Genomic DNA, 12,162 nt, shown 5'->3' with positions numbered 1-12,162 from the left:
ATCACCCTTCTCTCCACCCCAAGCCTGAATGAAATGGCATAGCCACAGAAATTTGTGTAGGGCTTCTTCCTGCAGCTTGCTGGCAATGTGGTGGCCTCTTGGGCCTCTACTCCATGTCTGGGAATGGGCTCTGCTCATTAAACAAGTCCCTCCTCTTCTTTTTATTCTTTTTCTTGCTTTGTGCTTGAGTTGTCTGCAATTAAAACTCCAGTCCACCATCTGCGTAACTCTGTCGCACATTCATTCAGTTTCAGCAACCTCCTGCAGCGTCTGCACACTGTGCCACTGTATCTGGAAAACAGCAAATCACAATGCTCTTGCGCTCTACCTGTTGGGCTCTTCCCCCCACTGCACAGCTGATGGGCAGGCTGAACAGCACTTAGTGCTACCCCAAAACACACAGCACCTGATTTGTGTTATTGCCTGACACAGTGCACACAGGCCATTAAAATATTCAAGGTTATAGAGGAAATATTTGGAGCTCAGGCCCACTGGTATGGGAGTGGATATCTAAAAGATCACCTTTCCCCATGTGAGCCTGCTTTCTCATTGAGATCTTGGGTGGAGGCTGTCCTTCATGTCTTTATAAGGAGATAAGTCTTTGTGGGAACACCCAGCTGGGGAGACTGGCTTTGCTTATAAGAACATAAGAAGAGCCCTGCTGGATCAGACCAAAGGCCCATCTTCTCTACCGTCCTGCTGTCACAGTCTCCATGGCCTGTTAGCTTTTATATTTATTATATTTTTTCTGCCTTTTACTTGCTATCACTTGCTCTTATTTTCTATTTTAATGTTTTCTTGTGCTATAAGCCTCAATATTTTATTGGAAGGGCAAGACAGAAATAATAAATTTGATTTGTGAGAATGGTGAACAGAGAAAGGTTTGAGTTCCTGTCTACTCCTGATGGCCTCCTCTAAAATGACTTTTCATGTTTTCAAAAGTGCATGTAGTGTTCGGTTATCAATACTTACTTGCATGTTATGATAAGCAGAGATATATGAACATGGATGTTCTATATCCAGGCTTGACTTTGTAGCCACACATTACCAACTATTGCCTGCTTTGCATGGGACAATACTCCCTCTGAAAGAACAGGTTCATAGTCTGGGGATGCTCCTGAATCCATCATTGTCACTAGAGGCCCAGGTGACCTCAGTGTCTAGGAGCATCTTTTACCAGCTTCGACTGCTAAGGAAGCTGTAGCCATTTCTGACCGCTGTCATATATGTGCCGATAATCTCCAGGCTGGAGTACTGTAATGCTGCCCTTGAGGTTGGTCTGGAAATTGCAGCTTGTGCAAAACGCAGTGGTGTGACTGCTCACTGGGGCAGGATATTGCCATTGTGTTACTCTGCTGCTGAAGGAATTGCACTGGCTGCCCATTAGGTACCAGGCTAAGTTCAGGGTGCTGGCTTTGGTGTATAAAGCCCTATACAGCTTGGGACCAGGATACCTGAAAGATTGTGTCACCCTTTATATCCCCAGTTGATCACTGCACTCTGCCGGTGAGGGCCTCCTGCAGATACCATGTCATCAGGAGGTCCGTTCTACACAACATAGGGGACCTTTAGTGTTGTGTTACCTACCCTTTGGAATTCACTCCCCTTAAATATTAGACAGGCACAGTATCTATTGGCTTTTTTTGGTACCCACTGAAGACCTTTCTTGTTCAACAAACCTTTTAAGTAGATAGCTTCTGCTTCTGCATCTGTATTGGAATTATTTTTAAGATTTTTTAGTGCTTTATAACATTGTTTGATGCCTTGGACTCCCTTTGGGAGGAAAGGTGGGACATAAATATAATAAATAAATTTCCACACAAAACGTTCCAGGATTGCTAGTATGAATGCTGGGGTTAGGGGTAGCGCAGCGTAGCTGATGTCTTCTATGAGCTCACTTCTATTTTATGCAGTGTATGTGAGCAGATCACTAATCGGAGCAGTTATGTCCAGGACAAGCTAGCTGCAGTACTAACATTTGCACTAGCTCAATCAGATCCTAGTTCATTCTCACATCTGTAAAGTGCACACTCAGTTCTTACTTAAGCAAACTTGACCATTTACTTCAGTAGTCGGGACACCTTTGGGCAATTACTAAAAATAGGCTGTTTTGGTATTAAAGTTAATGGGGAAGCCCTTGCATAATGTAAAATGGCTTTTGTTTCATAAACTCTGTAGAGGGATGGCAAGAACTTGAGGTTTGGTTTGCAATGGCACTTGCGAAATGCTCTGTACAAGTTGCTGACCTAGATCACTCAGTTTTACTTCTCCCTCTGAAGAAGCTTGTGTTGTTCGCCATGTTGTGGAATACCAAAGAGCTCTTTTGTTTGTTTGGGAACTGAGAAGACGTGCTATGGTAGCTGATATTGCAGTGAAGAATAGAATAGCTGATGTAAGTAAGAGCTGCTGTGCTCTGCCAAAGCTTCTGTGGAGATGCAGGCTAATATGATAACGCAGTTTTATTGCTGATGTTGTGATACCATGTTTTTGTATTTGGCTGCATTTATAACCTGGATAGGAGAGGATGATTGATAAAATCTGAGCAAATATATCATGCCTTTGGTTCCCCAAGCAACTTTTACAAGTCTGTCAGTTAGCTTTCCAACAAGTATTTGCAAAACACAAAATTGACGGTAGTAGCTGATCCTGCCTAATTTTGGGGTAAATATTAAAATCATAATTAACGTTAGAAATGTGTCAATGTGTTTAAATATTTATCTAATCTTACAGATGAAAATTAACTTTTGTTGTATGCATAATAAACTGTCCTTAGTCATATCTCAAACTATATTGTGTTACTAGCCAAATATTCAGAACAGTTCCCCAGACCCCCACCAAATTTGCAAGTCTATGTAAATGCTTTTTATGTTAGTACTGTGGCATATTCAGTCAGGCCTGCAAAAGTTCATATGGAAAAAAAATAACTTATATGATGCAACATTGTAATGAACAGTTACTTAACTGTACATGGTACATCAATTATTCTTGTCAGATGTGAATTAAAGGTTTTCTGAATTGTCCTCTGGCTATTACCACACAAATAGTGCTATTCTCTCATATTTTTTAACCTTTCTCTTACAAATGAGCTACAGTCTGGGAAGTTTCTTGCAAAGTTGTCATTTAGAAACAGTTGCTTTCTTTCCAAGCTAGAGAGCTACTTGGTAATACATTGAATTATTTTGGGTATTACATATTATAAAATGGAATATTTTAAATATCTGATAGGATATTGGCCTAGAAGCATGGATTGTATTAAACTCCCTACATTTGTTGATACTTCAAGTAAATTAGTTTGTTTTATTTTTCATTCAGATTTATGGAAAACCAGATTGATCAAATTGCCAAATGTTATCCGCTCCATCTTCAGGCATAAACCATACAATGGAGAAAATGGTCTCATTGTCCAACAGGGCCAAAATGATGATGTATACAGGTACTTTAACTGCCCTGTGCCATCTCTGGAAACTGAATGCTGCTAGAATTCAGCTAAATACCAATTAATATGAGATTAGAGCTAGAATATTATTAACATTTTAACAGTGCGCAAACCCTCTGGCAGCATGAACACATTCCTCCAAAGAGCTCAAGGTGGCGTATGGACTGAGAATACTGAGGATGACATGGAAAAAGTTAGAGGGAATTGTAGAAAAGGTGATGTGGTTATGGTGGTGCAGGAAGACATAGAATTTGTTTTTTCCACATTTGAAAATATGTAGAAACTTGATTGCAGTTAGTGATTATAAGTTGTTAAGTCAAACATCCAGCATAAATTAGCCACAATTTGGTGCACAGTTATGGCAGAAATGGGGAGTCTGGTCTACTCCAGCTCCTGTTGCTGTTGAGAAAATATTTATATCCTACCTTTCATCCAAGGAGCTCAAGGTGGCATATGTCATTTTACCCCTCTCCATTTTATCTTCACAACATTTTATTTTTTGTGTGGTACATTAGTCCCCATCCATTGGCTGTGCTCACTGGGACTGATGGGAATTAGATTCTGAACTCTTGAGTTATGGGGATATATCTGTAATTCTACAAGTCACTTCCTTTTGGCATATAAAAAACCTAATAATTCTGAGACAGCATTATAAGCATAAGAACGTAAGAAGAGCCTGCTAGATCAGGCCAAAGGCCCATCTAATCCAGCATCCTGCTCTCACAGTGACTAACCAGATTCCTATGGGAAGCCCGCAAGCAGAACTTGAGCACAAGACCACCCTCCCTTCTTGTGGTTTCCAGAAGCATACCGCCTCCAACTGTGGAAGCAAAGTTTAGCCACCATTGCTAGTAGCCACTGATAGTCTTATCTTTAATGTATTTGTCTAAGCTTCTTTTAAAGCCATCCAAGTTGGTGGACATCACTGCCTCCTGGGGGAGTGATTTCAGTAGCTTACCTTTGTGCTCTGTGAAGAAGTACTTCCTTTTGTTTGTCCTGAATCTTCCAAAATTTAGTTTAATTAGATGTCCATGAGTTCTAGCATTATGACAGAGGAAGAAAAATGTTTCTCTGTCCACATTCTCCATGCCATGCATAATTTTATACATGTCTATCAAGTCACCTCTTACATTATCTCTAAACTAAAAAAACCCAAATGCTGCAACTTTTCCTCATAGGGGAGTTGCTCCATCCCTAAAGCATGGAAATATGATTTATTTTCATTTTGATATTTATTAAGACTTCATTCCCTCAATGATATCTAAAAACAAAGTTCCAAATCCAGCTCAATAATAATAATAATAATAATAATAATAATAATAATAATAATAATAATAATAATAGGCCAAGATGCAAGGTGGTCTAACACAAGTATGGGGAATCTTTGGCCCTCCAGATGTTGCTGTACTACAACCCCCATCATCCCTGGCTATTGGCTATGCTTGTTGGAGTTGATGGAAGTTGTAGTTCAGCAACATTTGGAGTGCCAAAGGTTCCACACAACTGATCTAACATGCCTTCTACCTTATTGAAGCAAGTTGGTATTGGTATAATAGTTATTCTGAAATAGTAGCCCTGTTTGGATATTCAGCTGAATATGGGGAGTATAATCACTGGTCCCCAAAATCCCTGTGGGTGCTGCTGGTCCCACCCCATTCCCTCCAACCCTTTTCATATTAGTGTGAAAGTCTACGATTCTCCATGTGTTAGAGAGAACTTAGAATCTCTCTTCTGACCTTTGTGGCAAATGCATGAAGGTTGGGTGTGGAGGGGCAGGGATGCTAGGAGTGGGGTGGTGCACACACACCCTACATAATTTTTGCTTTCATGCATTTGGCTGAACACCTGAATATACTAATTTTGGGTCAATAAGGTTACTTGCAGAATAAGGCTCAGAGCTGGAAGATTACTTTTAAAAAGTAATAAATTAGAATTGGATAGTCAGTGTGGTGTAGTGGTTAAGGTGTTAGTCTACAACCTGGGAGACCAGGGTTTGAATCCCCACATAGCCATGAAGCTCACTGGGTGACCTTGGGCCAGTCACTGCCTCTCAGCCTCATGAAAACCCTATTCATAGGGTCGCCATAAGTCAGAATCAACTCGAAGGCAGTACATTTACATTTTAAAATTAGAATTACTGTTACATTGCCCCAAAAAGTAATAAATTACAATTGCTCTGAAAGTAACTGATTACTTTACTGTTACTCAAAAGTAATCACTACAATTACACTTAAATTACTTGTTTTAAAAATGGCATGCCTACAAGGTGCTGCCTTTGGCTGCTACGCATCTAAGTAGCCTAAAACAACATTAAAAATAAACACACACACAAAGAGGGTAGTAGAATATATTTTTTTATCCATAAGATTAACAGAATGGCATAACAGAATGTCACATCCACCCCTACCCCCACCCCAGCAATGGTGATACCCCAACACGTGTATACTTTTTCACTTGAAAACAAATTTTACACTTGAAATGCTGCTGTTACAAAACATTTCTGTTATGTCTCATCTGTGCTTAAAGAGCACGTCAGACAAAGAATGTCTTTTTACATTACGTTGCCACCAGTACTGAACAGGCATTCTACTTCGCATGCCTGTGTTGTCTTGCAAAAAACACCGCAACACTCCTTTCAATTAAAATACATTTTTATCAATATGGCAATCCCCTATCATCAAAGAAAAATGCAAACTTGAGTACTTTATACTTTGCCTTTGTAATTTTTTTTGTCAACTGTATAACTTAGAGGTAACTTAATCCTGTACATACTTATCTGGGAGTAAGTCCCATTGAATTCATTGGGTAGACATGTATGCACGATTGAACTGTCAGAGGGCGATCTTAACAGACATAACATAGATAAACAGAAAATGCACATATCAAAAGTAATCCACCAGAATATACGTTATCCCTTCTCCTGCAATTAAAAATGTAGTCTTGCACAGCATATAGTGAAACTATGGAATTTGCTACCATGAGAAGCAGTGATGGGCACCAACTTGGATGGCTTTAAAAGAGGTTTAGACAAATTCATGGAGAATAAAGCTATCAGCGGCACCCAGCAATGATGGCTATGTTCTACTTCCACTGTCAGAGACAGTACGTTTCTGAATATCAGTTGCTGGGAATACAAGTATGGAGAGTGTCGCTCATGCACTCAGATCCTGCTTGTGGGCTTCCCTTTAGGGCATCTGATTGGCCTCTGTGGGAACAGGATGATGGACTAGATGGGCCACTGGTTAGATCCAGCAGGCTCTTCATATGTTCTTGTATGTATTGCAACGACCAACAAAATTACTTGTGGGACTTTACAGACTAGGGATAGCAAACATGGTGCCCCCAGATGTTTCCATCATCCTTGATAATTGGTTATGTTGTCTGAGATTGATGGGAGTTGTAGTTCAATAACATCTGGAGGGCACTGTGTTGATGACCCAGTTAGATTAACACAACTCTCTTCCCACCTGCCCACCCTTTTCAAACATGTCCAGAAAAATATGTTTCTTAAATTCTATTTCTGACAGCATGTTCCTTTTAGAAGTAAAAATTAATCTGCAATCCTATATACTTACACATTTAACTCAATGAGGCTTAATTCGGAGTAGACATGTATAGGACTGGACTCCACCAGAATACATTTCAGCATCTCAGAGGCTATACTTTATTAATGCTATGCCAATAACAATTACCAATTACTGCCTATATACATATATTGTCTCAGCATAAGCTACCTCACAGGGGGTTGTTGCAAAGAAAAACGGGGGGAGGGAATGGCAATGGTCATGACATTCACAAATCAAAAGTAAATTCGGGGAGGGGGGCACACACAAGTAATGACAGACAGAATGTTAACAGGTGAAGCTTTCCTCATAATTGCATTTCCATAGTAGAAATGGCTTACTCCATTTAATTTCTACCTGCCTCATAGCTGTTAAATGCACAAGAGCCTGATCTCCTGCAGTGCCAATGCTAAACCATGCAAAGAACTCAAGTTAAAAAAAAAAATAACCACCACAGAATTTGGGCAACTTTTCTTTAAAAAAAAGAACATCTGTAACTATGAAATACGACATTCTCAGGCAAAAAGAAGTTATGATACAGACATAAACACACACACACACACACACACACACACACAAAGTCTTGACAAACAGCAACAAAAATACTCTGAGGATGAGCATTTTCACATTTAAAATTTTTACTCATCATTGTGTTTGCTTATTTACTGCCTTGGGCCAGTCCCTAACTCTCAGCCTAACCTACCTCACATGGCTGTTGTGAAGATACAGAAGGCAGAATTAAAATGGCTGCAAAAGGAAACTGAGGCTGCAAGCCAATATACGTCTACTCAGAAGTAAGCTCTATTGGTTTCAGTGGGACTTACTTCTAGGTAAGTGTGTACTCAATACACACTTCCTGGGAGTAAGTCCAGTTAAACCCAGTGGAACTTACTTCTGAGTAGACATGTATTGGATTGGAGGTTAGTCGTATTACATGCATCAAATTTTACTTGCCTTAACCAGTTTGATGCATCTTTGTACTATAAAGTGTCATAGGTGTCCTCTCCCCCACCCTGCAAATTAGTACAGCTTCAAGGCTTCAACCAGTCCTTATCTTGCCTAATTAGTGAAATCCTATACCCAATTTGATTTATCTGGGAGTAAGTACTTTTACACAAAAAGAGACTTACTTCTGAGTAGACATATATATTGTTCTGTAAGTTAACTATGCAATGATTTTTAACTAGTGCCTGTTTGGAACTCTTTCAATTTGCCATGGGGAGGTGGATTTTTTTAATGTGCACAAAATAACTTCCAGGGAATACCTTCCTCAGAAGACAAAGATGCATCCTGGTTGTTAGGAAGAAAGGAAAGGCAGGAAAGAAAACTGGAAGCAGCAGCTCTTTAGGACTCTGGCTGCTTGCTGCTGCAACTTCTGCCTGCCCCTTGCTCACTCCCAAAGCCAAGGTGGGGAGGGAGGCAGAGGCCACCGCTCAGAGCTTTGCAGTTTTTCATGTCCATTCTGCCTCTTTGTCCTCCAGCTCCTTTCTCCTCCATTCCATTCTTCACCACCACCGTCCATTTTTAACCATTTTTTCTCCACTCCACCCCCCATCTCAATCTCCATCTCCTCCCTTGTCACCTCCTAAACACCCATAGAGCACGAGGGAAGAGTGATGCTGCACAGAAACACGTGATTTTTATCCACGAATCAGAGGAACAGAATGTTTCCCTCCTCCACCACCCAAGTAACATCTAAAAGTAATGCTGGAAACATTACAATTACAGCTGAAAAGTAATGAAATTACTCCTTGTTCTATTACAATCAAAATGTAAAGAAATTACCCACTCATTCCTCAAACAAGTAATAAATTACAAGTAATTTGTTTTTCCTAACAAATTACTTCTAAGCTCTGATAAGGCTCTGTTAATTCTGAAAAATTATCCCGGGTGTTTTCATCATAAACTAGTTAGACGCATTAACTATTATGAGTGGTAGAGATAATTTTTGGGTGGACTGAACCCTTCCCTCATCTCCAGCCAAACTGCCTCCCACGTGTCAGTCCCTCTCAGTTTGCTCTAGCCTCCCATCTTCTACATGTTATTCTCCCTGTGCTGTTGTTACCCCTTTCTCTGCCCAGGGCAGAGGAGTCCACTGTCCATTCAGTCCACTGAATATCCATAGCATCTAGCCTCATATCTTGTTCAAACTGACCCAATTCTACAGGAACCAAAGCAGCTGCCATCAGTTCCTCCAGCAGAGCAAGGTGCAGCAGTAAAGAAGAAGAGCAGGGCTTCCTGTTATTCTCTTGGCTGACTGCCTGGAACTGGAGGTGGTGTAACTTGCTGCTAATGACAAGGGCACTAACAAATTAGCTTGTTTGTTAATTGGTATCATCACATTCAGTAATGGGGTTAAACAAGTAACTGGTCAACTCTTAATCCTTTTTGTGTGGGGGAAAGAAGAATGTTTTTGATAGGCAGAAATTGCACAAATATTTGTTACCAGGTTGCGGATATTTATAGTGTGTTTAAAAACCCAAGCTTGGCTTTTTAGTTGAATGTAGGTACCAGTCTGTTCATTCTTCTTGAAAACAAGGTTCATTCAGCAAGTATACTCAGAGCTAAGTTGGATCAATAAGTGTCTGCATTACATAGAGCTTAATACAGAAATAATTAGATGCTAGAAGGTTAGATGATAGATTTTAATGGCTTAATTTTTTTACTGCTATTTTAAGTGGATTGGATTTAGTGGGAGTCAGTGAATGGATAAAGATCATGACTATTTAAGGTCATTGTTGCATGAGCAAGTGACTTTTATTGCATCTTCATATGTTTGTAACTACATTCTCCTAAAAATGTGCTGTTAGTGCACTAGTGAGCAAAAGTGGGAACTGATACATTTCCTTTCAAATCATCCTTCAGAGATGGTTCTAACTAGCTGTTTTTGAGTCTTTCTCTGCAATTCCAACCCTAACACAAGTTAGGTGAAAGAGTAAATTTTATAGATATTGCAGTATTTAAAATTATAGCCAAACAGTTGTTTTGATTCTCTGAACATTTCTGTCCGGATTTATTACTTGCCCTTTTTATGTGTTTTCTGGGATATGGAAGTAGGTTGCTATTATGGTGTTAGTTCAAAAATGGGATATTAAACAATATACTATGAGCAAACTCAGTTCTCCAGGTATGGGTCTGGATGTAGTTAAAATTGCACTATTCACACTCAAGAGGGAGGTATTGACAGGTTTAGGGGAGCCCCAAGATTTTCATAAATACAAAAAAGTAGGGGAGTGAGACTTCCAGGGGTTCTCTAAAAGGACCTGGCCCTCCAGGAGTCACTTGGTAAGTCATTTGGTTGGTCCACTGCAACCAGACTTTCTCTAATAGTTCACTGCCACCACTGACTGAGAGACTATTAGAACTCTCCCTATGTTTAGTTGAATATATCCACACAAGACATGCAGGTTGAGAGAAACAAAACTTATTATAATCCAACCATGACCAGAACACAGTTAAAACAGTAAACGTATTTAGTAAACATAACGTAGATCTGTAAGAGTTCTAATACAGTATCTTATTAACATACCAGCTATTCTAACTCCTACCTGTGCTTTTAATTCTCTCCCTCATCTCCTCCTCCCTTCCACTGTCTGTTTCTCCTAAACTATCTCTTCATCCAGCTGCCACTCTCAACAGTTACTCTCTACCTGTCCCCTCAGCGTCCCATAATATTCCCTTGTTAGCAGTCATTCTTTCATTCACTCTTCCGTTCTGGGGGGAATTTCAAAACAGCCCAGTGACAACTGAGCATGTTCAGTGGGCAGGGAATGCTGACTTATAAAGGGGTGAGTGGAAGAGAGAATGGGATGAAGTATTCTGAAGGAAGGCACGCCTGGCTAGCTGAAACTCTGAACAGGAGTACCCCATATGCAATGGAAACCATGGCAGTAGCAAAGTGCCTGGAGTCAGATGCTTGTGCCATGCTTCCCAGATTCTGAATATGTGCCAAGAGCTAGATGTTTGTGGAAATGTTTATTCCTACCCTGTTTAATAAACAATATGGCAACTTCCAGAGGAAGGGGAGATTCAGTGTGTCTACTTAGATACAATATTTCATCATGCTACCATTTGTGGTGTTATGCCATATAGTAATACAAGAGGTTCACTCTTGTACCAGGTCTCTTGTACCGTGAGCTGGGAGGACGTGATCTGACCCAGCTTTGCCCACCTGGATACTTGGTGAAGCACCAGCACAGGCTGCAGGGACCGGGGGGAGTAGTTGCTGTGGTCTGTAGAACTGTCATCAGGAAACCACTCTGTCTTGGAGCTGGCTGTGAGGGCCTACACTTGGTGTCGGGCCAAGGAGACAGTAAACTAGAGTTGCTGCTGGTTTACCCTGCTGCCTGGCAGCTTCTTTGACCAGCTGGCAGAGGCTGTCTTGGCTGTGGTATTGGAGGAGCCCAGAACCATAGTCCTGAGTGATTTCAATGTCCATGCTGAGGCTGCCTCTAGTGTTCCGGCTCGGGACTTCATGGCCTCCTTGACGACCATGGGGCTGTCTCAAGTTCTCACTGGCCTGATACATAGGGCAGGGCATACCCTCGACTTGGTTTTTGCTCCAGATGGAGGAAGGGGTGGTCTGGAGATAGGGGGTGGTGGATGTCATCCATTGTCATGGTCAGACCACTTCCTGCTGAAGTTTAGACTTATGGCTCTGATCCTCACCTGCAGGGGTGATGGACAGATTAAGATGGTCTGCCCCTGGAGACTAATGGAATCCACAGGATTCCTGAATGCCCTGGGGGAGTTCCCAAGTAGATAGTGCAGGTGACCCTGTTGAAATCCTTGTCATGCTGTGGAACAGCAAGGCATGTCAGGCTCTTGACATGGTTGCCCCCAAGTGCCTTCTCCAGCATTATGGAGCCTAGTTTGCACCTTGGTACACCAGTGAGCTAAGAGCAATAAAACAGCGTGGATGACAGCTAAAGCACAAGTAGTAAAAGATGTGCTGTGGGACTAATTGGGCATGAGTAAAACATCATAACCGTGCCTACTGTGTGGTGGTGAAAAAGGCCCACTTCTCTGCCACCACTGCATCCTCAAGTAGCCATCCAGTGGAGCTTTTCCGTATTGTCAGGGGTCTGTGGACATCAACTCCAGGAAATGGAGTTTTAAACCCTTCGGAGGCCCACTGTGAATTATTTGCAAGGCACTTTAAGG

The 12,162-nt window shown here is 41.1% G+C and overlaps 1 protein-coding gene across 6 annotated transcripts in view; it reads left to right on the top strand.

The window, feature by feature from the left end:
• The window catches only part of DENND5A (DENN domain containing 5A), a 142,078-nt gene that overhangs the window by 9,346 nt on the left and 120,570 nt on the right, over positions 1-12,162 (top strand). The window contains exon 1 of one of the 6 annotated variants that reach the window (XM_061610373.1): positions 3,367-3,433. The exons of the other annotated variants lie outside the window; for them this stretch is intronic. Coding sequence (XP_061466357.1) covers positions 3,382-3,433 — 52 coding nt within the window. The 5' untranslated portion in view covers positions 3,367-3,381. Of the gene's footprint in view, positions 1-3,366; positions 3,434-12,162 lie in introns of those variants that run through there. 6 annotated transcript variants of the gene reach the window in all.

Source organism: Rhineura floridana, chromosome 2 (assembly GCF_030035675.1).
Source record: "Rhineura floridana isolate rRhiFlo1 chromosome 2, rRhiFlo1.hap2, whole genome shotgun sequence".
Lineage (NCBI taxonomy): Eukaryota > Metazoa > Chordata > Lepidosauria > Squamata > Rhineuridae > Rhineura > Rhineura floridana.
Note: the sequence above shows the minus strand (reverse complement) of the source record. Positions and strands in the feature narration are given on the sequence as shown.